Below are 26,290 nucleotides of genomic sequence, written 5' to 3'. Positions count from 1 at the left end.
GAAACAGGGCTGCCCATTGTCTCCTGCTCTATTTGGTATGTATGTTGATGAGGTGTCTGATTACATTGACAGAGCGGGTGATAGGGGTGCCCAGCTGGCAGGGACGTGGATCCCATTGTTGCTATATGCTGATGATATTGTGCTGATATCTGACTCACCAGAAGGTATGCAATGACATTTGGATGCACTACGGAGTTTTGCAGAGGATAGTGGATTGTGTGTAAACCTAGGTAAAACCAAGGTTATGTAATATGGTGTTTAACACCACACCGCAATGGGGTAGGAGATCAATACCTACTTTCAAATATGGTCAGGAGATTGTGGAGTATACAGATGCATACACTTAAATTGGGGGTGGTCTTTACTGGGCCGAGATTTTCTTTGAGAAGAGCAGCAGAGGCTAGACTAACTAGAGTTGGTGCGGCTCTAGGAGGAATGGAGAGGACGTGTTCGAAGGTTCAGTTCCCTGAACCTAGGACAAAGTTATGGCTCTTTGATACTTTGGTTGCCTCTACTATGTTAATGGGGTGCAGGTTTGGGGACCTTCTGTAGGCCAGGATGGTTGGAGGCGTATGGAGAAGCCTTTGGTATCTATGATCTCTCGGCTGTTAGAGCCAAGGCTTCCGTACCGCATGATATCATTCGAGCGGAATTAGCTGCCCCCCCTATGGAGATTGAGGCGCTTACCGGATTAGTCTCCTTTGTACACAGTCTGTGGGATACTACCAGAGAGAGATATGCCAGGGTGGCTCTAGAGTCCTCCAGACAATTAGCTCTTAATGGGGATACATCATGCTGGTATGCACAGATGGCATCATGGTTTCAGACACATGGTTTCACCATGGACAGGTTGCCTCCTTTTCAATACTCTCTACAGGCACCCTTGAGGTCTCTGACGCGGGTAGAGATTAATAGACTCATTCGTCAAGATTTGATCCAGCTGGACACGAGGAGGACATGGATAGAGCCAATACAGGAGTTGGGCACAAAGATGGCTTTCTATAGAGAGCATCTTCTCCACCTCACGGGGGATGGGTTTGTGATTCGACCTAGCTATATGCACACGCATCTTTCTCATGGTTTGCGTTGTGCCATTGGCCAGATACGCACGTCCTCACATCAGCTCGAGATTGAGACTGACAGATTTAGAGGGACACCAGCAGATAGCAAGATATGCCGCTTATGCCATCTAGAGCCAGAGACAGAGGTACATTACTTATGTCATTGCACATTGTACTATGAGATACGAGGCCATTTTCATTGTCTATTCAGAGAAGGTTTTGGGCCTCTAGCTAGGGTCATGAGTTATGAGGATTAGAGATGTCTTGGGCTATATCTACTTGAGTTACACAGGCATAGAGAAACTTTACTGAGGAGAGCTGAAGAGAGACAACCCCAGAGACAGATCACAGATTTCTTTACACTAGATATTGTACACCCAGAAGAACAGACAGAGGAGCAGCCAACAGTGGAGAGGTCTGCCCACACTACTGGCATTCTCATAGACCGAGCATTGGAGCTAGGGAGATCTAGACGACCCCGATGGAGAAGAGGAGCTACACAGTTTCGAAGGAGGCTACAGCAAAGGATTCGAGCCATACTTTTTCGTCGTCCAGAGTGCAGATGAAGATGGATCTCTACTTCCCTCCCATATTGTCTACATATTGTATTGCTTAGTTCACACATTTCACGCTTTCACCTTTCACACCTATCAACTTAGTTTAGGATTCCGCAATATTTATATTTGGTTATCCTAGTTTAATTTATTTTGTTAATCTGACTTTGTATCAGATACACCGCATTGTAACTTTCTGGTCTCATAGGTCACGTTGGCCTTTTGAAGACGTTAATATAACATTTCATTTCTCTCTTGCCCATAATTAGCTTATTCATGTGTTTGTCTTGAGTATATATGTTAATATAGGTTATGTATTCTGAGGTATTGCATTTGAGCATCAAGGATTTCTAGAAAATTAAGCGCCCCCCCCCCCCCCCCCCCCAAAAAAAAAAAAAAAAAAAAACACCCAAAAAAAAAGAAAGAAGTCCTTTTTCTTCTTTCCGTTTTCCAAGAGGCATGCACTCATTTAGAAGTAGTTATGTACAAACTTCTGCTTTCATTCAGTGGTCAAATGAATTTCTTGGTAGGTGTGGGAGTTTGAACAGTCTCACCAGCGATGGTTTTGTGTTGCTGAATTGAGAGAAGCAGACGAGTTAGATAAGCCAGTGAATCATGTTTCATGGGCTCCAAACATTGGAAGGTCATACTTACCCTCTTGTTATCATCAAATAACATACAATATTGAGTTGCATGTGTGCCTGTGCGAGAAAGAAAGAAAGATTATATCAATGTTGAAAGGTTTTAATGATCTGGGGCAAATTCATGTCCAACGCCTTTTTTAAGGTATCTTGAAGTAAAAGAAGCTTGCCTGAAGACCTTCTAGCATGACCAGATGAAATGTATTGGCTCAAAGTGATTGTGATGGCTTTCTACCCATGGTCAATGTGCCCTATCTCTACAGAACTTTACTGATTTCTGTGTCTTGGTTGGGAGGCGCGATCCAAGTTAGGTCCGCCGGTCAAACGAGCCTTTCAGACGCAACATGTGGGGACATCTTGTCAAAGGTTGTTACAAGGAGTTATACCCACAGTTTGGTTAAAAGAGAACAAGATTCTCTCAGCCACGTCAAACCCAGCACAGAGCCTGTGAGAGAGAGCAAGGATTAGAGATAGTGGCAGCTAGAGGCAGGCAGGCAGCGAGTTCTAATAAATTGGAGGGAGAGGCCCATTAAAGGTAGTGGGGTTACTGTGGGTAGCCCTGCGATAGACCTCGAAATGCATCTGCACCTATGCAGGTTTTCGAGGTTCCTTCCTCAGATGAACCCTCGTAGAAATTATGAGGGCTCCCTCAGTCGTCTTATGTGGTACCATTCACAGGTAGGCACATCAGGTGGTTGTTTGGAGGGTATAGAGACTCCATGGCACAGGGAGTGCCAGTCTCCACGACCTTGTTTCCCATCCCTCTCGCATGACCCCTTGTCCATGTTATTGCTGAATCATTTTTATGCAGTAGGCCCATGGAGATATTCAGAGGAGCCCCTGAGAGATGGACCCAAGCAGATTGACATTTTCCTCATGCGGTATAGTGTCACCAGGTTTCACCAGATGCAGTGGGAGTTTGTTGACGTGGCAGGTGCTGATGGTGACACAATGTGGAGATCGAGGTGAAGAGCACAACAAGAGCTTTCCAAAACGCTAGGCATTGCGGCCAGCAGCTGACATTGCTTTTCAGCCCTGATTTTGTGAGTAAATAGCACCATACCAATTGGTTGGGCGCTCTCGTTTTTGGGGGTAGGCTTTTCATGCTCAACTATTTGGGGCCTATATAAGTTGTGGGGTATGGGCTATGTCCTAGGACCTTTGGGAGAACCCTACCTCGGTGCGCATTTATTGTGTATCCATATGTATCCTCTCTATCTTACTTGGAGCCTATGTGGCAATTGCTCATGTGATATACCTGCGTATTCTATCTGGCATTTATGCTTTTCACTTAAGAGTCCAAGAGGCATCCCTACAAGAGGGGTCAACTTCTACTACTGGCACCATGATGTCATGGATCCCCACCTCATTGTGCTGTGTTGTCCCTATGCCTGACTACAAGAAGCCTTCTCGTACCCTCATTTGAATAATCAAGTTATGCTTCCAATGTCTTTTTTTTTTTTTTTGCAAGAAAAAAATCCTTCCATTAGTTACGAAAGCTTCCCAATGGGCTACAACCTGCTGCCCTTGCTAGAGGACAAAATGTGGGGAGACTCCCCCAATGAAAGGTATGATATGTACAATGATGGCTAAGTCAGGATATGGGAGGAGGAAACAACCACACTGATGGCGCGCCATGAACCATGGTGAAGAAGGGCCCTGGTCGCCAAAGTCTCAATTAGGCCGTACAGCCTCATGTGGTCGGAGCTGCCCTGAAGTCTCTCAAACTGGCCCCTGAGTGTAAGGACCAACAACTCTAGCCAAATGTCACGTACAGTCTGCCAGTGGGATGGGTCGAGTCCGAAGATGCAGAAGCAGCAGGCTCTTCAAATGAACTACAATGTCAGGCTGCAGATGAGCTCCCAGCAACACTCTATTGCTGCTCCACTCCTAAGGAACAAGCTCTGTGGCAGGCTGGAATGTAGGCCGGCCCTCCTGTATCACAATCATCCTGGTGATTGAAGCCAACTCAAAGTGAAATGCTGGGCCCATGAGTGTGGACCAAGCTATAGCACCCCAAGTGTATTGGCTGGCTGCAGAAAGTGCAGGCATTCAGGCGAAGGATTGGAAGCCAAACGTGCTGTGCCATGGGGCAGTCCCACAGATAGTGACGTTGGGTCTCAAGTGGATGGTCACATGCGGCACATACCGCCGAGAGGCCAGTGTGCACCAACCAAGTCTCGATTGTAGTAGCTTGATGGGCAACTAGCCACTGGAACATGGTCTCTCTCCTCGGGTGTGTTGTCCTACAATCGCTCCCAAAAACCTGCCAAGAACTCAGACATGAGACCTTCCTCTTGCCAATGGTCCACTGCAGCAGGACGAGCCTCTCTCCGCGTTGCAAGAATGCCCTACCGAGGAGCTGTATATTGGAAGAAGGGGGCCCTTGGGTGATTGGCTGGAGTAAAAGGATCCTGCCAAAACCAATCCCCCGGGTCTCATTGCACTTGCACCAGAGGGCGGCTTTCCCAAGCTCATAGCCGCCAGTTTCCCTACTCAAGACACCTGACAGGTCAATTGTCATTTCTCTATTGTGAATGGTTCATAAGTTTATTCACCTAAATTGGATCTCTATTAAGTGGTATCAAGAATGAAAGCTAGATAGGATTATTATTTTCTAATTCACTTTGCTCGCTTACCATCTCTAGCTTATCACGCCTACTAATCAAGGATGAGTTGACAGGCAATTAGGAGAGGGATTAATGAAAACTTAAATATGCAAAACCCTAATCTCTTTCTAGCCAAAGTTGATTGATCATGGCATCGAGTGTTAAGATAAGCCCTAACCTTTAATACGTCGAGTGATAATTAAACCATGCCTTGGGGTCAATTGTTGATCTACAATGATCAATTGGGAGAACATGGATTCCATAGAGTAATCAGGGATTAACTGCCCTTAGCAAGTGTTCAACAAGCCCTAGCCTTTAATGACTCTATTCTCAGTTGATTAGCATGCCTTGGGTCAATCTTTGATCTATAACGATCAATTGGGGGAACATGTATTGACTAGGATTAGGGAAATCTAGTTGATATTTGCATTCATATCCACAAATACAATGATCAAGACACCTAAATGCCACAAAGGGCTCTAATGGCCTTCCCTCTAAGAAGACTTCATGGTGGGGACTAAGCTCTCCTAGGCTATCCCAGAATTGGAATCATAGAGATGTAGAAAAAATTATAAGTCCTATGAGACCAACCTGATACAATCCTCGTGGATCTAATACAATGTCTGGGTACAAAATAAATGAAGTAAAATAAAAGGTAAAATGAACATCAGTGTTTGAGGATGTTTGGTATTGGGCGCTGTTCGAGGATGTACTGCATCATACGCTAAAGAGCATCGTCAATGTCCGCCTCTGTAAATAGTCGTACTGGACGTCTCCCATGTTGTGCTAGAATAGTCCGGATGCTTGATGGAGCTCCGTCGATGTAGTGGTGGCCCTTGTGTAGCTTAGCTCAATGGCTCTGTCAGTCAATATACCTCTGGTATAGGTGGAGTCTTAAGTTTGTCGTGCAACTTGCTCATCTGACTGTCAAGTCTTCGCTCTAAAGAAGTTAGTGATCTCCCTCTGAGAGAGAGAGAGAGAGAGAGAGAGAGAGAGAGAGAGAGAGAGAGAGAGAGAGAGAGAGAGAGAGAGAGAGAGAGAGAGAGAGAGAGAGAGAGAGAGAGAGAGAGAGAGAGAGAGAGAGAGAGAGAGAGAGAGAGAGAGAGAGAGAGAGAGAGAGAGAGAGAGAGAGAGAGAGAGAGAGAGAGAGAGAGAGAGAGAGAAATGAAATGATATATTAACGTCTACAAAAGGCCAAAATGACCTATTAGACCAACTGATTACAATGATGAGTCTAGTACCAAGTTTGGGTACAAACAAAGAAAACTACAAACAAAGAACTGATAGGAGTGCTACCGACTCCTATGGGTGGCTGGTAGGCTGAGCAATGGTATCATGCCATAAAGGTACAAAGTGGGGATAAGTGTCACCATGATACAATATAGCAGTAGCATGAAGCCTATCCTGATCGACACTTTGGGTGTCGTGCTAGAATCCTGTGGATCCTCTGCCGCAATCTCCGCCGGTGCTGCGTGGCTCCCCTCCTCAGCCGCGGTCGTCTCGATCTCCCTAACTCTATAGCTCGATCAATGAGAGTACCGCTGGTGTGTGTAAGGGTGGGAACACACACACACAGAGAGAGAGAGAGAGAGAGAGAGAGAGAGAGAGAGAGAGAGAGAGAGAGAGAGAGAGAGAGAGAGAGAGAGAGAGAGAGAGAGAGAGAGAGAGAGAGAGAGAGAGAGAGAGAGAGAGAGAGAGAGAAAGAAAGAAAGATTTTTAACGTCTATGTCAGGTCGAAATCGGCCTATGAGACAAATCAAATGTACATGGTGTGTATGTCATCCGTCTATCGGAAAGACAAATGAAACAAAACTGAACTGAATGTAGGTAGTGGAGTATCTGAGGAGGGATGGAGCTCTATCTCTAGGGGTATATGCATGTCTATATGCTCAAGGTAGTACAATCATGAGAATGCATCAAGCTATCTAGCTCCATCCTGTACTAATGGGGGGATGTAAGATGTGGTACATGGGCGGGTCTGGTGCCAAGGCTACCCGGATGAAAGCTGTCGGGTCGACCCTCATCTGAGCCACTCGCTCCTCAGTGGCACGGCGCTCCCGGGCTCGGATCTCCTCGATCTGTCGGTGGTGGGAGCTCGCGCCCCTGTAGCCTGTGACTCGTGGTCGTCGTCTAGCTCGGCTCACCTCCACCTGTGGGAGTGTCACTCCCCTCTGAGTGTCTGGTGAGGGAGGGGCGGCAATCCTCTGAAAGAAGTCTGTGAGCTGCGACTGTCTCCCCTCTGTCTGTGTAGCTGTGTGTGGCTGTAGTAGTGTGTCCCGATGGCTCTGTATCTCTAGTAAGAAACGTCCGAGCTGTCTCTGATCTCGAGAGTCCATGATCTCTCGGAGAGTGGGCTGTCCTCTGAATAAGGCCTCATACCTGCCTCTGATCTCAGTGTATGCTCTGCATCTACATACAAAGTGCTCCTCACTCTCCACCTCCTCTGTGCAGGCTCTGTAGACTCGCTCCTCCCTGGGAACACCAGTATGTCTCCCGATCTCAATCTCTAACCTGTGTGAAGCCACTCTCAGCTGACCAATTGCCACCCGTGAGCTATGTGGCATATATGTGTCCATGTAGCGTGGTCTCTGTATGAACCCCCCAGACAATATGGTGAGAAACTGGTCTCTGTAATCTGACATCCTCGTCCCCAAGCCAGGTGACTCCCAGACTCTCCTAGTGTATAGCTGCCACAGATCCTGTCTCAATACCAAGTTCCTCTCACTGCGAGAGAGGTGAACATATGGTGAGTGGGGGTCGTACTGGAATGGTGGTAGGCTCTCCATGTCAAGACCGTGTCCCTCAAACCATGCTCTGACCTGTGAGTACCATGCTCTCTCATGCCCACTCTCTGATAGCTGTATAGCTGCCTCAAATGCTCTACGAGTAAGTCTGTCAGGAGGTAGCTCTCTCATCCTCAGGATGAAGCAGACTGTCTGGAATAGTGCCTCTACAACCATAGGTGGTGTGGCGAGCTCGGCTCTAATAATGTCATGTGGCACTGTCTTCTTGCTGCGGAGCAAGCGTGAGATCATACATACCTGTGGCCTCTCAAGTTGTGTCCACTGGTCAGCTGTCAATCCTGGTGCCCATACTGAGAGAGAGAGAGAGAGAGAGAGAGAGAGAGAGAGAGAGAGAGAGAGAGAGAGAGAGAGAGAGAGATTTTTTAACGTCTATAAAGTGGCTGAAATCGGCCTATGAGACAAATCAAAGTACATGAGGTGGTTGTCCTCTGTGTATCCATAAAGGATAAAAGGGTACAAAAGTAAAAGTAAACTATCCTGTGTAATGTCTAGGGGGAGGTGATACAAAGAGGGTGGGGGTGGAGCTCCAAAAACTGGGGGAGAGATGCAATCCTATATGCTGGGGTAAATACAATCATGAGATGCTATCCTATCTCTAACTCCATCCAGTCCCATAATTAGGGTGTAATACATGATGCATGGATGGGTAGGGTGCGGACAATCCGCGTAAGATGGCGGCTGGATCTGCAAAAGCCCGAGTACGTCGCTCCTCCAAGGATCTGTAGTAGTGCTCCTGGATCTCCTGGATTTTAACGTCATAGGAAACTATCCCAAGAGACCTTAGAGATCTATCCGACAAGGAGAGTTGAACTAAAGACTTGTTATTCAAGAGGGAAATGGCTTAACCAATCTACCACACTTGGACGATAGAAAGGTTATACCATTTTCCTCTTTTTATTAGCACACACACTGTTGTACCCACACCCACACACACACACACCTTGAGAAGAAGAGTATTTTTAATTTTGACGTTGTAGGAAACTATCCTAGAGACCTTAAAGATCTATTCGACGAGGAGAGTTGAACTCAAGACTTTTGACTAGAGAGAGAGAGAGAGAGAGAGAGAGAGAGAGAGAGAGAGAGAGAGAGAGAGAGAGAGAGATGATGATGATGTTGTATTTACGTCCTCGGGCGTCCTCGGGGGGCCAAAATGACCCATGGGACCACAAAAGGTCTACAAGATGCTCCCCTCATGTGAGAGGGGATAGTGGGCTAGTAGCTTTCTTGTGTGTGAGTGTTGTGTGATGATCCAATATTTTGGCAAAGTAGATGCCTAAAGCTACCGGGGAGGGGTGTATCCGAGAGAGAAGCTCCTCAAAGGTGACATTCCCTTGAAAGAGCTGTGGAAATTCAACACGGATGTGTGCGTATGCTGGGCACTCAACGGTGACATGAGCCTCGCTCTCCACTTTGTTCAACTTGCATTGTGGGCATGTCCTCCTATTTTCCTTAATATTCAGCCACCCTCCTATTTCAATCTTGAGCATGTGTGATCGCGTCCGCATCAAAGTAATGGCTCATCTTGCCCGGTGGGACATGGGTGTCTTTATATGCATCTGAGTGTCCCCAGTCTTGTAGGTCTCCCAATATTGTGTATTGATGTGCTTGCCGTAGTACTCAAATTTGGACCTGTGTATTGTTGTCTTCCATCTGGTGTGTAGGGCTTCAAGTATGCTTATGTCAAAATTCAGCCCATGTTCATATTCGGTGCGTTCCTCTATATGCATGTCCACATGGTCTCCCACATTCCATCTAGAGAACCATTTCCGTATGTCTTGTACAAGACTAGATGTGAGAAACTTACTCTTGTAATTCTTTTGCGGCTTACATCCGGTTTGCCATGCCTTGTGGGGTAGACGGCTCTCTGGCATCATCTTAACTTTCATGAGGTATCTGTGTACTCTCTGTAAGGCTTGCATTTCCAAAGGTCTCTTGCCCGTCTCTAAAAGCATCACTGAGTATGGGGTGGTAGTTTTGATCCTTAAGTGTCTACATAGGAATTTCTTTTGTATCTTTTCGATGTCGTTCCAAGTGCTAGTGGGGATACTCCCTCCCCATACCTCTACACCGTAAAGTATTGTTTGGACCACACATGCATCAAATGCCATAGACTTAATTTCCCATCGCTTTGTGACACTCTGCTTGCACATGTTCTCAAATCAATAGTATTTTGCATGTCCTGCATCAATTCTGTTTTGCACGCAACTCCCCCATGCATGGTTTGAGGGAACATAGATGCCCAAGTACTTGAAACTCTCAACCGCTTGGAGTGTTTGCCCGTCATACGTGATGATGGGCTGATTCTCATTTCTACATGTGTGGACTGACATAATCTTTGTTTTGGCTACACTGATTGACAGGCCCATTGCATTACAAAATGCATGTACTGCATCCAAAAGTTTCTGTAGAATGAGGGCATTGTAGGCAAGGAGAAGTACATCATCGGCATATATGAGGAGAAGAAGCGTGAAAGTGCCAATACTAGGGTGATCTCCCCCCTCTCTCATAGCCTCGTTGATGAAGTCATCAAGTTCGTCTATGCATAGTCTGAAAGCGTAGGTGACAAAGGGCATCCTTGTTTAACTCCCATGGTGCTCCTGAATTCTTGTGAGAAATGTGTTTTTGTCTTGAGTTTGCATCTGACCTCTTGGTATAGGTGCCCTACGGCTGCCCTGATATGCATAGGAACTCCTAGAGTTTCCATACGTGACCATAGACCTTGATGGGGTACTGTGTCAAACGCTTTCTTGAAGTCCACAAAACAACAATACAGAGTTTTTCCTTTTAGCCTGGCTTCTTCCATCAAGACCCGGAGTGTCATCAGGTGGTCTACCGTGCTATGACGGGCTCTAAATCTTGCTTGTCCAATGGCGCGTTTCCCGTAATTTTCAGCCCATGTGCTAAGATCTTTCTCGATAATGCTTCCAAAAAGTTTTGCCATGCATGAGCTCACCATGATGGTGCGATAATTAGTAAGCAAATTGCGGTCACCTCCTTTAAAGAGCGCTTTCACCAAGCTCTTTTGCCAGTCTTGAGGTAGGTATTGGCTGATTGCTTGATTCATCATATGGTGTATCCATTTCTTAGCCTCACTACCTGACCATTTCAGCATTTCAGAGTTAAGATGTAATGTGTGAGCTCCTTTCCCATTCGCCAAGCTTTTGAGGCCTTTAATGACTGCCTGGAAGGTGATGGGCTTTGGATATTTAGCCTGAGGCCCTGTGTATATCACCTCTTGAGCCCCTGGCGGGGCATACGGAGTTTGTACATAAGCATACATTTCGTGTGGGCTGAAATCTTTCTTCACGTCCCCTTTCTTCCCCTTCATGTTACGCCAAGCTTTCTTTGGCTCTTTTTTGAACCTGCTCAAGTCTAGTTGTTCTTTGAGAGTTCATACATGCATCTCTTTTTCCTCGTGAGTGTATTGTATTCTCTAGCAGCACATTCCCATTCATTTGAGTGTTGTGATAGGCCTCTCATCTTACGTTTGGCCTCCTTGCATTCTGCATCAAACCAAGGATTATGAGGTAAACCCTTCCTAATTTGTTTGCCACTTTGATATTTGCCCATAATGGTTCTTGCCGCTTCCTCCATTGCATGTCGGAAGATCTTCCACGTCTCTTCCATGTCACAAGGCATGTTTCGGTCAAACAGTAAGCTATCTAAGAGACTAGCATAGTCCTCTTTTTTCTTGAGTTGCATCTTGTATGACAAGTTCGGTGTATTCATTATGTTGACAATAGGCATACTTGGCATGCGTAGGCATATATGGATTGGTGTATGGTCTGAGGTCGGTAACCTGCTACCCACTTCAAAACGGTGGACCAAGTCCAATGCATCGGTATCTCACCAAGGCATAATCATTTGTACTCCTCCCATGACTTGCCGTGTAACAAGTGTATGATCCAGAGTGTATGAACTTATCCGCACCATTCATGGCTACAAGCTGCATTGAGTTCATCATACTTATCATAGCTGACCCCTGTGCATTCATGATGTTATCACTTGAACATCTGTCCCACATAGGACCAAGCATAAGTTCTCCATTCTTATCCGCAAGGTGCAGTGAATGGTCCGTCAATCCGGGCATTCAGATCCCCAAGAATGAGAACTGCTCCCTCACGTGCATACATTGCAATGTCTGTACATAGGTCAGCAAAGGGATCCTTTTTAGGTAGCTGGTTTGTGTCATAAAAAGGTGACTCTCGATGCGGGATATAGCATCATGCGATAAAGATCAATCCTTTTGATGAGCAAACCTTAACCCATAAATAGCGTTTGTGCTTGTCAACCTTGCATACATCAACCATCTTTTGAAGCTCTTCCTTATATATTACAGCTACACCTCCTTGTCCTCGCATTTTGGTACTAGTCCTCCATACTGAGTGCTTGATGTACCCATTAATGTCCGGCAGCCTGCATGTGTTTTGTTCCCATGTTTCCAATAAAAAGAGTATGTCAGCTTGTGGTAGAATATCTACCAACCCTTCTCCCTTATGCCATGGGAAACCTCTACAATTCCAACTCGTAACCTGTATGGTCGTGATCCCATGGGTCGCGTGCCCCTATGCATCCTTAGATGTGATGTCGGTTTTTTCTCCTTGAGGCCTTCCTCATATGCTTTCCTTCTTGCTGCCTGTTGTGCCGGTGTTCTATCTTCACTTACATAGTACTGAGTGCCTTTCAATTCCTTTTACGAGCATCCAACATTGTGCATACAACTGCCCGATGAGCATCAGTCTTCTTCTGGCCCACTCTATGTGCCCCATATACTCCTGCATCTTGCATGTCAAGCTTTTCTGCTAACAAGGTGGTAACATCTACGTTCAATGACACATGACTGTTTCCCCCTCAGGTTCTGGCATGCCTTGTATCACAATGTTTCGGGATCTTTTCTCCCGTTCCTTGTACTCAGTAGGATCCTCATGCGTATACATTTCTCCTGTCATGTGCCCCATAGTCTTCTCTTGTTTTACTATTTGTGCCCAAGATGGAGGAGACCCCTCGGGTGCATCGATTACTCTATTGGTAACCTGTGTTATGTGATTTCCTTGTTCCAGCACTTGGGATTGCAGCGTTTTCATGGTGTCTTCTTGTTGCTGAAGCTTTAGAGCTTGTAATTTAATGGTATGATCCAGCTCTTGGTTGCGCAGTGTCAGGGCTTTGATGTCATCATTTTGACGTGAAATCACCTCATTCTGTTGTCGTACCTGTTCCTGGATAGACAGTAGCAGTCTCCATATGTCCTGGGTAGTACATGTAATTGTCATGTCTCTTGATTCCTTGGGGGGCGTGGGGGTCGTGTCCTTCGGCATTGTTTTGATAGGTGATGAGCTCATTGTTCGACCGCTTCTTGATATCCTTTGGTTAATGTGCGATGATTTCATAGAGTCATGCAATAGCCACACAGAAGTACATGGGTGTCTGAGAGAGAGAGAGAGAGAGAGAGAGAGAGAGAGAGAGAGAGAGAGAGAGAGAGAGAGAGAGAGAGAGAGAGAGAGAGAGAGAGAGAGAGAGAGAGAGAGAGAGAGAGAGAGAGAGAGAGAGAGAGAGAGAGAGAGAGAGAGAGAGAGAGAGAGAGAGAGAGAGAGAGAGGAGAGAGAGAGAGAGAGAGAGAGAGAGAGAGAGAGAGAGAGAGAGAGAGAGAGAGAGAGAGATTCATTATCGTCCTCGGAGGTCAGATATGATCCATGGGATCGAGAAAAGGGGCATACAAAGAGAGAGAGAGAGAGAGAGAGAGAGAGAGAGAGAGAGAGAGAGAGAGAGAGAGAGAGAGAGAGAGAGAGAGAGAGAGAGAGAGAGAGAGAGAGAGAGAGAGAGAGAGAGCCCTGCCCCTACTGCGCGAACCCTACCCTAGCTCTGCCCCCTGCTGCGCGATTCTGCCTGCTGCTTGCGCGCGAAACTTCAGTGTGGCTGCGCGCGAATCTGCTGCCTGTGCGTGGCGACCTGCTGCCTGCGCAAAGCTGCTGCCGCGAGCCCGAAACCCTAACTGCGTGACCTGCCGCTTATCCGAAACCCTAACTGTGCGAAACCCTAATTGCCCGAAACCCTAATTGTGCGAAACCCTAACTGTGGGCTTCGCGCATTTGCCTACTACCTGCGAGAGAGAGAGAGAGAGAGACAGAGAGAGAGAAAGAGAGTCCAAGCTTCACTTTGGGTCCTGCTTTTATCATTTGCTAGTCTCGCCCATTCTTCATGGCGGCTTTGCCGGTCTCGAGTGCTCCTCATGGCGCTCCATCACCACTTGCCTGTTGCGTGGATTGCACTGGCGACCCATTGACACGCATTGACTCCAAAGTACAACAGTTGGCTCAGCATGCATTAGTTGGCCGGATGATTGGATAGTCTCCACCCCGATCTTCTATTCGTGATTGGTGTCAGACTGCATTGGGCACTACTCAGGGACGGGTCTTGGAGCTTACACTCCTTGGCAGAGGCATATTCATGGTACGTCTTTCAGATCCCGCCACCGCCTCGGCTCTCCTGGCTCGCTCTCCGATACTCTCTGATCGTAGGATGATATACTTGACGAGGTGGTATCCCGAGTTTTCCACTGCGGAGTTTGACAGTCGACACCCCAGATTCCCTCTGACGCTCTCCTTCTCGGATATGCCGCTCCATTTTATCGATGAACATCTCCTCCAGATGATTGCTGCTCATTTTGGCACGGTAGTTCCAGGATCCTGCATCTTCTCATCTGGCCCACCTCGCATTTAGGTCTTGGTGTTTGGGGATACTTCATTACCAGATAGAGTTACTGTGGCTGTGCGCGATCGAGACTACTCTCTCCGTATGGTAGTCACTGGCCGCCCAGGACAGTGCTTACGCTGTCACGAGATGGGACACTTGGTGCGAGATTGCCCCACCCTGCCACGACATCGGCGGCAACAACAGCCGGCCCGCGGCAGTCATGCTCAGCCACGTGGTCAGCGTCAACAACCGGTTCCTCCTTCTTTCCCATCTACTACGCAAGCACCTCAACAGCCTACAGGCGCTCCTCGAGCTCCTGTCCTCCCTCCGCTTCAACTCGCACTGAGGTAGCATGGCAGACAGTGGGTCGTAATCATTCCTTCCGTCCTCGTCAGCAACCAACAACACAGCCAGCTCCCAGTGTACCTCTCCTGCTCCCTCTCAAGTTTCCACCACCCCCTTACCCCCTGCATCTCCTCGCCATTCTTCTTCTTCGCGACAGGATCACTTGCCTCTGCTACCAGCTCCTCCTTCACCTGCAGTTCCCCCGCCCGCTCCTTCCCCTCTTCCCGAGGTCCCTGTTCCCATGCAGATAGATCATTCACCGCTACTACCTCTCCCTTCTCCTCCTCTTCCTCTCGCCCTTACTCTCCCCCCTCCGCCTTCTGGTCCTCCCCCTCCCTCAGCAGCTCATACCTTCGTCTCACGCAGTTTTCTCAGCTCTTGCCCTCTTTCCTGGGGCACTCATCGGGCTGAGATGTGCGGTGACTCAGAAGGGCCATTGCGGGTGCAGCTCTATCTTATGCATCACAAGACACGTTGTGTTCCCTCTTTAATAGGCAGTCGCTCTCAGCCTACCCATTCCTTTTTCCTTCCATTCCACGCTGCTCAGGAATGGACCGAGGATCAGGTTCTACATTTTGTGCACGCACAGACTATGGCTCAGCTTCATTTATGGTTGTCTACTTCTGCTCCTTATGTTTTATCTCCTCACTACCCTTCATGTATTGGTGCTATGGAGTGGAGTGATGTTTATGCTTGCTATTCATTGCCTATGGTCATTCATGTATCCTCAGATGTGGTGCTTCCTATGTCTATGTGCATTTGGGGTGTCAAAGCTGCAGCATCGGTAATGCAATGTAAACAAGCTGAGGTACGCAGTTGGTGCAATGAGACACCATATTTAAGAGAGGGCTTGCGGGTAGCTTTCCTACCGCCTGAAGCTCACCCCTTGGATGGCCCAGCTGCCTCCAAGAAGGTGCGCAGTTAGTCAGATGCTATTCAAACTCTTTCATGCAGTCGTTGGATTTACATGTAGTTTCTTGGAATGCTAATGGTTTACATACTTCTCGGGTAAAAGGTTCCCGTAAGCTTTTACTTCGCAGAGATTTACACACTCATGTAGTGGGCACTGTGGATATATTGCTAGTACAGGAGCATAAGATTGCCACTCCCTTTGGCAATCTCATGCCCTCGGGCGCCCGCACTTTTTGGGAGCCTGCTCTGGGCCTTCATGGACAGAGTTGCGGTGTATGCATCTCAGTGGGACCACGTTACTTGGGCTCAGTTCAGCAGCATGGCACCCTTGTCGCTGGCAGAGCAGTTTATGTTTCTATTCGGATTCGGGAATCTATCATTGGTTTTATGTCAGTCTATGCACCCACTACTCCTCGGGAGAGGGCTACATTTTGGTCCTCTTTGGCTGCTGTTCTACTTGTTGTAGACTCTTGGGTTGTTGGAGGTGACTTCAACAACGTTGAGAGCGACTCTGATTGGCGAGCCATCACACCTCCAGTTCTATCATCCATCTCTCCCGATGAGCAGCCAGCTTGGGATCGATTTCTTCTAGCTATTCAAGGTGTTGACGCCTGGCACATACCCTCTTTTGATCACCCTGCTACACTTCATTACTCTTGGGGGTTTCAGAGACAGCAGGGGAGATTATTAGAGCGACTTGATCGTTTTTACATTGGCCCTTGGGCAGCAGCTCTAGGTGGATTCACTACTATGTGGAGAGGGACCAGCCTCTCAGATCATTTACCCATCTCATTGCTTATCTCCTTCACTAGATCCTCTGCACAGAGACGAGGCTGCCGCATCCCTGACAGTGTTCTCACCATCCCAGTATTGCAGCAGTAGATTCGTGACTTATGGTCCATGGATGCTTCTTATTGTGGACCCCTTGGAGAGTTTCTTGCTCATTGCATTACTCAGTCTAGTATTTACTGCCGTGATCAGACCGCTATTATTCATCGTCAGTTGAGAGTACGGGAGTCTGATCTTCACATCCCTCTTGGTTCCACTTAGCGCTTGCTTGAGGAGTGGCCTCAGGATGCATACCTCGCTGCCAGACAGACAGAGCTCATAGAGGAGATTCGTCGCGTACAGGATGCTAGGTCTGAGTTCACTCATCATGCTTCAGTATCTCATTGGATAGCTAAAGCTGATCGAATGAATAAAGACTTCTTCGCTGCGCATAAAGAGTGCCCTCCTGGCACCACCCTTCGGACTTTGTGCGATGCTCAGGGGACACTACATATGCATCTTGATGTTATACTTGATATGTCTGCAGATTATTTTGAGACATTGTTCACTGCTGATGTATGCACTACTGAGGTGTTACTTGCCCGTGAGCAGATCTGGCATCACACGAGACACCGTTGTACAGACACTATGGCAGAGATCTTGTTGGCACCCTTTACACTTGTAGAGCTCCATGCTGCTATAGAGAGTCTTGATCCATCCTCCTGTCCAGGAGAGGATGGCCTCACTAGAGCTTTCTTTTTGACATATTGGGATGTATTGCATATACCACTGCTTCGCGGTTGTTAGGACATCTTTGCATCAGGATATATGCATCCGGATCTTTGTTCAGGTCTCATATCTCTTATTCCGAAGGGGGGTGACACCACTCAGCTCCGACAGTGGAGACCTATTACCCTACTCCCTTCGGTCTATAAGATATTAGCGTTGATGATCAGCCATCGCTTGCGGCCGTTTTTACCAGATAATATTCATACTTCTCAGACAGGCTTTGTCATGGATCGATGCATCCTGGATAATATCTTCACTTTTTATGAGGCAGTAGAGTGGGCCAGATCATCTTCTGAGCCTCTCGCTTTTTTCATCCTTGACTTCGAGAAAGCATACAATCGTGTTGAGTGGGACTTTCTTGAAGGAACTTTAGCCAGGATGGGTTTCCCTTCGAGATGGATCGTAGGCATTTCCGCTCTCTTCAGGACTACCAGCAGTGCTATTACTATTGGTGGCCGTATCAGTCGCAGTTTTGAGCTTTCTCGATCTGTCCGTCAGGGATGTCCTCTAGCAGCATATCTGTATCTGTTTGTAGGAGAGACTATGTCCGACTTTCTTCGTGCTCAGAGTCATGCATTTTGTGGCTTGACCATGCCAGTACCTACAGCTCCAGACCTTATCGATCAGGAGTTTGCTGATGACACTATGCTCATGTTACGCTATTTGCTAGCTGCTCTTGATGCTATGCGAGAGGCCCTAGAGGTTTTTTGCATTGCTAGTGGCGCACACATTAATTGGCATAAATCCTATGGGTTACTGGTTGGCAGTGATGACATACCTACTTGGGGGGTAGTTGATGGTTTCACATGGCTGCGACCGGGTCAAACATGCAGATATCTAGGCTTTCAGGTTGGATTCGATGTTACCTCAGAGCAGTAGTTTGCACTTGTACTACAGTCTATTCGCAGGAAGCTATGCCATTGGTCTTCACGTCATCTGTCGTTGGTTGGCCGTGCATTGGTCGCCAACCAGGTCATTCTGGCTACAGTATAGTATACGGCATCTTGCTGGATGTTACATTCTGGTGTGATAGCTCCTCTCCGCCGCTTAGTGCGGAACTTTTTATGGAGTGGCACAGATGGGACTACTGATACCCGTGCTCGAGTTCGCTGGTCCACGATTATTCGTCCTAGGTCAGAGGGAGGCCTTGGCATTATTGATCCAGAGTTACAGAGTCGTGCCCTTCTTACCAAGCTTATTGTTCGGGGTCTTTTTCCCGGACAAGAACCTTGGAAGATGCTTCTTCAGGCCGCTCTTTGCGTAGTGACTCCACTACTCGGCCCCCTTGTCCACCGCCTCCCTCTCACCCTTCATCCGATCGCTCCTTCAGATTTGGGTTTCCGTGCGACGGGCTATCATACACTCACCTCCCTCATGTCGTGAGGAGATTGAGCACCAGCCTCCCATTTGGAATGCTGCAGTTCTTGATTCTTCGGTTGATCCACCCCATCAGCTCGGAGAGAGGACTCACATTGATTGGGCTGCCTGGGACACTGGCCCTGCTGCTTCTATGCGGTTGTTTCATGACACACGTATACTGGATGCTGATTTTGTGGCAGAACATTATGACATTGGTCGTGGGGTGACAGACAGACTGCTTGAGATTGATTCCGCCGTTCCTTCACAGTGGGATGCAGTCATGAGAGGCACGGTTCAGATGCCTCCCCATTGTGGTTGGGAAGGCCTCTTTGCTCAGAGCACTCTCTTATTAGCTCGTTTAGACACCATGCTATTCACAGTTGATACTGACCAGTCTCAGGGGATTCATGCTAGATTGACATATGATGCCACCTCTCCGCACCTTGCCCTTCCCGGAGCTCGATGGGAGGCCATCAGAGTAGTTGGCTCCCGCGGGAAGCGTCGTCGTGTTGACCCCCGTTTTGCTTCCGTTGATGCTGCACTTTGGAGGCTTTGGGTGTGGGAGGGTCGTGCCCTATCTCAGCTTTATTGGGACCCAGGAGTGGCATTGGCCTCACTCTGACCCCACCGGTGCACCAGTATCCTTCTTTGAGTACACTGTCAGGATTGGACGGTTAGCATTGATGAGACAGCAACCAGAACAGCCCACTCGTATGTGTTTCTGGTTACATTCAGGCCTCTCCCATGCCTATGTGCAGCAGTTTTGGTTCGCCATCTGGGACTTACATACGGCTCGTCGTATTTCTTTTTTCATGTGGATGATTGCACATGCGGGACTTCGAGTTGGGACTTGGCTAGCTACTATGGGTCATGATCTGTTATGTACTCGCTGCCCTTTGCGACTACTTGAGTCACCTGCACACTGTCTTTGGTCATGCTCAGCTTCCCATGTAGTGTGGCTTGCAGTTTGCTTTCTACTTAGCAGAGCAGGTGTTCAGCATGGATTTCTTACTTGGGGATCTGCCTCATGGTTGATGCCGATGCCCGGCCCCCATCTTTTCTACGAGGGCTCAGACACAGATCCAGCCTTTATGCTCACATCGGCTGGTTATCGGCGAGGTACTTTGGCTATGCTACCACAAATTGCTTGGCAGGGGGATTCTGAGACACGTGATGAAGTTTTTTCAGTCATCACTAGTATTACACTATGGAATGTTTGGAGAGCTCGTTGTCTCCACATTCGAAGTGCGGCTCCACAGCTCCTTCAAGATACCCTCACTGCCATTTGGCTGGACATCATTCATACCCTTATTTGGCAGTGGGATTCTTCCTCAGGTACATCTCTAGCAGCCGAGGCTCGCCGATTTGCCTTCCTTCGGCGTTGGGCACGATCCCCACTCTTCTTCACACTTACAGGTGGCCAGATTACGTGGCATTATGCCCCTCCTCGGTGGTTTCTCCTCCACTCATTACACCGACCACCATGAGATTGTTCTAGTCGAGTTGTCACTATAGTGGCTCTCCTCCTCACATTCAGCTTGTACACCCCACGTGATAGGCTATTTTGGCATCCGCTGGGGATTATATTGTACTCAGTAAAATACAGCTGTGACTTTTTCCAAAAAAAAAAAAAAGAGAGAGAAATGAAATGAAATGAAATGTTATATTAACGTCTTCAAAAGGCCAAAGTGACCTATGAGACCAGAAAGTTACAATGTGGTGGATCTGATACAAAGTCAGAGTATGACAAAAATGAAAGGACAAATGTCACAATAAAATACTATGGATTCCTAAACTACTAGGTGTGAACTAAGCAGCTAGCTGGGATAGCTAGATCACAAGAGATCCATCATCGGTCGCTGGCGGATCTCATCAATCTCCTCCATGGTCAGTAGTCTGATCGGGCGTCGTGCATGTCGAGCCAAAGTGATCCGAATCCTCTGATGCAGCCTCCGCCGATGCTGTGTAGTCCTCCGCAGTCTTGGGGGTCTGGATCTTCCCAGCTTAGTCGCTCGGTTGATGAGTGTGCCTCTGGTGTGAGATGACGAGCTCTGCTGTGGTAGTAACTCCTCCGGGTGTTCAGTGGCAGCTCTAAAGAAATCTGTGATCTGACTCTGGGACTGGGTAGCCTCTCCTCTCATCAGGCTCTCTCTGTGTCTGCGTAGCTCGAGCAAAAACAAACCCAAGCATCTCTGATCCTCGTACTGCATGACTCTGGAGAATGGTCCAAAGCCCTCTCTGAATAAGCAATGGAAGCGGCCTCGTATCTCGTAGTAGACGGGGCAGTGGCATGTGGAGTGCAACTCTGTCTCAGGCTCGATGTCACACAGGGGGCATGTCCTAGCCTTTGCTGGTACTCCGATGTATCTCCCAGTCTCGATCCGCAGCTGGTGTGAAGATGTACGTATCTCGCCGATAGCGCATCGTATCCCATGAGACAAGTGGGTGTCCATGTATTTGGGCCTCGTCACAAAACCATCAACAGTAAGCTGGAGGAGATGCTCTCTGTAGAAAGCCATCTTCGTGCCCAACTCCTGTGCTGGCTGTATCCATGTCCTCCTGGTGTCTAGCTGATTCAAGTCGTGGCGGATGAGCCCGGTGATCTCGGACTGTGTAAGAGTTAGAGAGGGTGCATCTAGTGAGTACTGGAAGGGAGGCAATCTGTCTATGTTGAACCCATGCGCCTGAAACCATGATGTCATCTCCATAGTTACCGAAGAACGCCCCCTAGCCCTCGTTCCGGCGTTCCAGGGGGCAGTTCCCTTCCCGAACGTTCCGGAACGTCCCGGAATGTCTGACGTTCCGGGTGGCCAATGCAAACCGGAACAGCCGTTCCAGAACGTTCCGAAACTCCCCCGGACCGTTCCGGAATGCCCCTGAAACGGCCAACGGCTACAAACAAATTTGGCAAAAATTGAAAAAATTGAAGTAAATGTTTGGGCTTCTTTTGAAAGTGTGCAAGGCCTCAAGGACTCATAAAATGCACCCCCCTCCCCCTTTCTCTTCACAAGCTAATCCTCAAGGCTCAAGCTCTCTCCCTCTCTCTCAAGATCTCTCCCTCTCAAGACTCACTCTCTCAAGGCTCAAGGCTTCAAGCCTTCAAGCTCTCTTCCTCTCTCTCCCACTCTCTCAAAGCTCTTCCTCTCTCTCTCTCATCATCTAGTCATAGCAAGGTTGAATGGTCTTCAAAACGAGTTTTTCGTGAGTATTAGAGTCAAAGCACTCTAATACTCCTTGTATTTGAACACAAGGAGCTAAAAATTGCACTATTTGGGTGTTTTTTATACCTCCCGTTCCGCGACGTTCCCGTTCCGGACCCCTAGCCGTTCCCCCGTTCCGCGGGGATCCCGTTGCCGTTCCCGTTCCGCGTTCCGGGTAACTATGGTCATCTCCCCATACCAGCATGCTGTATCTCCCTGCATGGCTAACTGTCGAGAGGACTCAAGTGCAAGGCGGGCATATCTGTCTCTGGGAAGTTCCCACATGCGGTGTATGAAGGAGACCGTTCTGGTGAGCGCCTCAACCACTAGTGGGGGGGCAGCTAGCTCTGCTCGAACAATAGCACGTGGTACTGAGGCCTTGGCTCTAATGAGCCGCGAGATCATAGAGATCAGAGGCTTCTCCATGTCCCCCATCCATCACTGCGGCCTGTCCTCCCGTGATGATCTAATGAAGGTCCCCAAATCTCAGCTCCATAAAGCAATGCAGAAGCCACCAGAGTGTCAAAGAGCCAGAGCTTCGTCCGAGGCTCCTGAAACTGAACCTGTGAACACATCCTTTGCAATCTACCCAATGCTGCATGGGCTCTGGTCAGTCTAGTGTCTGCTGCCCTCCTCAATGAAAATGTTGGCCCACTAAAAACCACTCCGAGGTAAGTGTACGCCTCTGTATATTCCACAGTCTCGTGGCCGTATGTGAATGCTGGCGCTGACCTCCTGATCCACTGTGGGGTGGTATTAAATACCATGACCTTGGTTTTACCAAGGTTGACGGACAAACCACTTTCCTGAGCAAACCTATTCAAAGCATCCAAGTGACATTGCATCCCCTCCGGAGAGTCGGAGATCAACACAATATCATCAGCATATAACAATAATGGAATCCATGTCCCTGCCAGCTGTGCACCTCTATCACCATCTCTCTCAATGTAGTCAGAAACCTCATCCACATACATACCAAATAGAGTAGGAGAGAGCGGGCAGCCCTGCTTCACCCCAATAGTGTAGTGAATCGGTGTGGATAGACCCTCTGAGATGCGTACACGCCCCACTACTAACCTGTATAATGCCATGACCCCCCAAATGAGCTCTGTGGGTACTCCCATCTGCTGTAATCTGTGCATCAATCTAGCTCTAGGCACTGTGTCAAATGCTTTGTGGAAATCCAGAAAGCTACAATAGATCCGTCTCCCACGCGATCTACCCTCCTCAATGATGGCTCTGAGTGTCAAGATATGGTCAAGAGTAGAAAAACCCCTCCTGAACCCTGCCTGCCCGGCTGCGCGTATCCCCTCCGTCTCTGCCCATCTACTCAGCTGCTGCTCAAGAATAGATGCGTACAACCGTGCCAATGTGTGTCCAATCATGATAGTGCGATAGTTCCCAGGCTCCATAGGGTCTCCCGACTTGAAGATAGGTACAATAGTAGATAGGCTCCAGGTATCAGGCAAGCCCTCACACATGGCACGATTAAACATCACTGCTAGAAGCTCTGCTCGTAGATGTCTGGCATGCGGGAAATGCTCAGCCACTAAACCATCATGATCGTATGCTCTCCTAGTCCTCATCTTGTGAATGGGCTTCCTCACCATCTCCGCGGTGAAAAAAGCACATGTGTGTGGGCATGGATCGGGAGGGGCGGGAAGGGGGGGCTGGTCAGGAACTGTGTACAGAGATGATGCGTACTAGCCCCAGTCCTCTGTAGAAGTGATGGCCGGGGGGGGGGAGAGTGCTCCTGAAAGAGGCGCCATGCCTCACGTGAGTTCTGACTCAAGAACAGCTGATATAGATCCTGCTCTAGCCGAGCCAAAAATGCCCTCTTCTTCCGCCGCACTAGGCGTCGGAAGTCAATCTGTGACTGTCTGTGAGTGATGTCTCCCAAAAGCACCTCCTTCTGAAGTCTAGCTCTAGTGTCCCGGCATTCCTCATCATACCAACTGTTTTGGGGCATGCTCCCCGAACGGCGTCTCTGCTCAGGCTGGGTATGTGGATATGCCTCTGTTGCTGCATCATGTAGTGTGTGTGTCAATATTGTAGCAAGCTCCTCCAGAGGTCGCCGTGGCTCCTCTGTGCCTAGGCGTCTTAGATCCCATCTATGTATACAGAGTCTGTCTCCCGCGTGAAGGTGTAGCGAGTAGGGGCTGCTGTCCGTAGCCTGTGTGCTACACTAAACTGAAAAGAGATGGTCATTGACACAAGAGCATGATCCACTGCCACACCAACAAGTCTGGGTCCAACCGTAAGATCCTGGATACTAGAGATGAGGCTCGGCTGTGCCATGACATAATCCACTGTGCTGGCTCCATGTCTGTGTGGAAAGCATGTAATACCCCCTGAAGTGGGAAATCTCTGTAGGCCATTCAAGATGGCCAATCCATGTGCCATCCCCATGTCTATCAAGTGTCGTCCATACTCAGTGTGTTCTCCATCTTGTGATAGTCTGGATAGGCTTGTCTCTGCAGCATCCAGCTCTCTCAGCATCTCCTCTGCAGTATCATAAAGTACTGTCTGATAATGGGCAGTCCTAGCGTTGAAATCCCCTAGAATGATGAGGTCACCATCTCTAGAGAACTCCCATATGTCATCATCCAAAATAGAGAAAGGGGACTGTTCTCTGAGTGGTGCATACACTGATGTGCTCGGGGGAAAGTAGCAAATAGCAATGTAAAGATATCTGTCTGTCTCTGCTCTCAGTCTCACCCACATGTACCTAGCTTGCTCATCTCTGCGTATATGTATCAATGGCTGCAACTCCTCCCTGAATAACACTGCCACTCCTCCTGATCCTCGCCCTCTGCGCTCTGATCGTGTCTCCTGTCTATAGGCAGTCTCCCATCTATATCCACTAATGTGAGGCATAGACTGGCCAGGGGCCTGATGTGTCTGAGAGAGAGAGAGAGAGAGAGAGAGAGAGAGAGAGAGAGAGAGAGAGAGAGAGAGAGAGAGAGAGAGAGAGAGAAATGAAATGAAATGAAATGTTATATTAACGTCTTCAAAAGGCCAAAATGACCTATGAGACCAATCAGTTACAAAATAGTGAATCTAATACCATGTCTGGGTACAAAAGAACTAGAAGTGGAACAAAATACTACTACTACTACTACTACAGTCTAAAACTACGTGGGTGTAGCAGCTGATACAATAGGTACCCGGTAAACTGGATGTAACAGTGTGTGAAACAAAGATGGAAGAAATGGTGAGGATCCATCCTCATCTGCACTCTGGATGTCGAGAGAGTATGGATCGAATCTTCTGTTGTAGTCTCCGTCGATGCTGTGTAGCTCCTCTCCTCAGTCGCGGTCGTCTGTATCTCTGTAGCTCCAATGCTCGGTCGATGAGAGTGCCAGTAGTGGTCGAATGAGTGTGGGACGAGCTCTGCAGTGGTGGCTGCTCCTCTGGCTGTCCCATATCTAGTGAAAAGAAATCTGTAATGTGTCTCTGGGACTGCCTCTCTCTAGCTCTCCCCAGTAAAGTGTCTCTATACCTGTGTAACTCAAGTAGATATAGTCCAAGACATCTCTGATCCTCATAACTCATGACCCTAGATAGAGGACCAAAACCCTCTCTGAATAAGCAGTGGAAACGCCCCCGTATCTCATAGAACACTGTGCAATGACATATGTAGTGCAACTCTGTCTCTGGCTCTCTCTGGCATAATCGGCATATCCTGCTGTCTGCTGGTATCCCTCTGAATCTACCAGTCTCAATCTTGAGCTGATGTGAGGATGTGCGTATCTGACCAATGGCACAACGCAAACCATGAGACATATGTGTGTCCATGTAGCTGGGTCGAATCACAAACCCATCTCCTGTGAGGTGGAGAAGATGCTCTCTATAGAAAGCCATCTTCGTGCTCAACTCCTGAGGCGGCTCTATCCATGTCCTCCTGGTGTCGAGCTGGATCAGGTCCTGACGAATGAGTCTAGTGATCTCCACCCGTGTAAGAGACAGCGAGGGTGCCTGAAGAGAATACTGGAAAGGGGGCAACCTGTCCATGGTGAAGCCATGCGTCTGAAACCATGAAGTCATCTGTGCATACCAGCATGAAGTGTCCCCCTGTAGAGCTAACTGTCTGGAAGACTCAAGGGCCAGTCTAGCATATCTGTCTCTAGTAGTATCCCATAGGCTGTGCACAAAGGACACTGATCTGGTAAGCGCCTCAATCTCCATGGGGGGGGCAGCTAGCTCTGCTCGAATGATCGCGTGAGGTACGGAGGCCTTGGCTCTAATCAATCGGGAGATCATAGATACCAAGGGCCTCTCCATACGTCTCCAACCATCCGGGAGATCATAGATACCAAGGGCCTCTCCATAGTCTCCAACCATCCGCAAGCAGCCCTAGAGAGAGAGAGAGATTCATTATCGTCCTCGGAGGTCAGATATGACCCATGGGACCGAGAAAAGGGGCATACAAAAAGGGAGAGAGAGAGAGAGATGAGACCAAACCGTCTTCAAAAGGCCAAAATGACCTATGAGACGAATACAATCCTGGTGACTGATGCAATGTTAGGGTAGAAAATAAAGTGAATGGAAATAAGAT

The 26,290-nt window shown here is 48.2% G+C and overlaps 1 protein-coding gene across 4 annotated transcripts in view; it reads left to right on the top strand.

The window, feature by feature from the left end:
* Positions 1-26,290, top strand: part of SEH1H (Transducin/WD40 repeat-like superfamily protein) — a 102,425-nt gene that overhangs the window by 26,644 nt on the left and 49,491 nt on the right. For all 4 annotated transcript variants that reach the window (XR_015186299.1, XM_086499169.1, XM_086499168.1 and 1 more), the window contains exon 6: positions 2,146-2,258. Coding sequence is in view for 3 of the 4 variants with exons in the window: in XM_086499169.1 (XP_086355295.1) it covers positions 2,146-2,258 (113 nt within the window). In the remaining variant the exon portion in view is untranslated. The remainder of the gene's footprint in view (positions 1-2,145; positions 2,259-26,290) is intronic.

This window comes from Adiantum capillus-veneris, chromosome 24, assembly GCF_014529385.1.
Source record: "Adiantum capillus-veneris isolate H3 chromosome 24, ASM1452938v2, whole genome shotgun sequence".
Classification (NCBI taxonomy): Eukaryota; Viridiplantae; Streptophyta; class Polypodiopsida; order Polypodiales; family Pteridaceae; genus Adiantum; species Adiantum capillus-veneris.
Note: the sequence above shows the minus strand (reverse complement) of the source record. Positions and strands in the feature narration are given on the sequence as shown.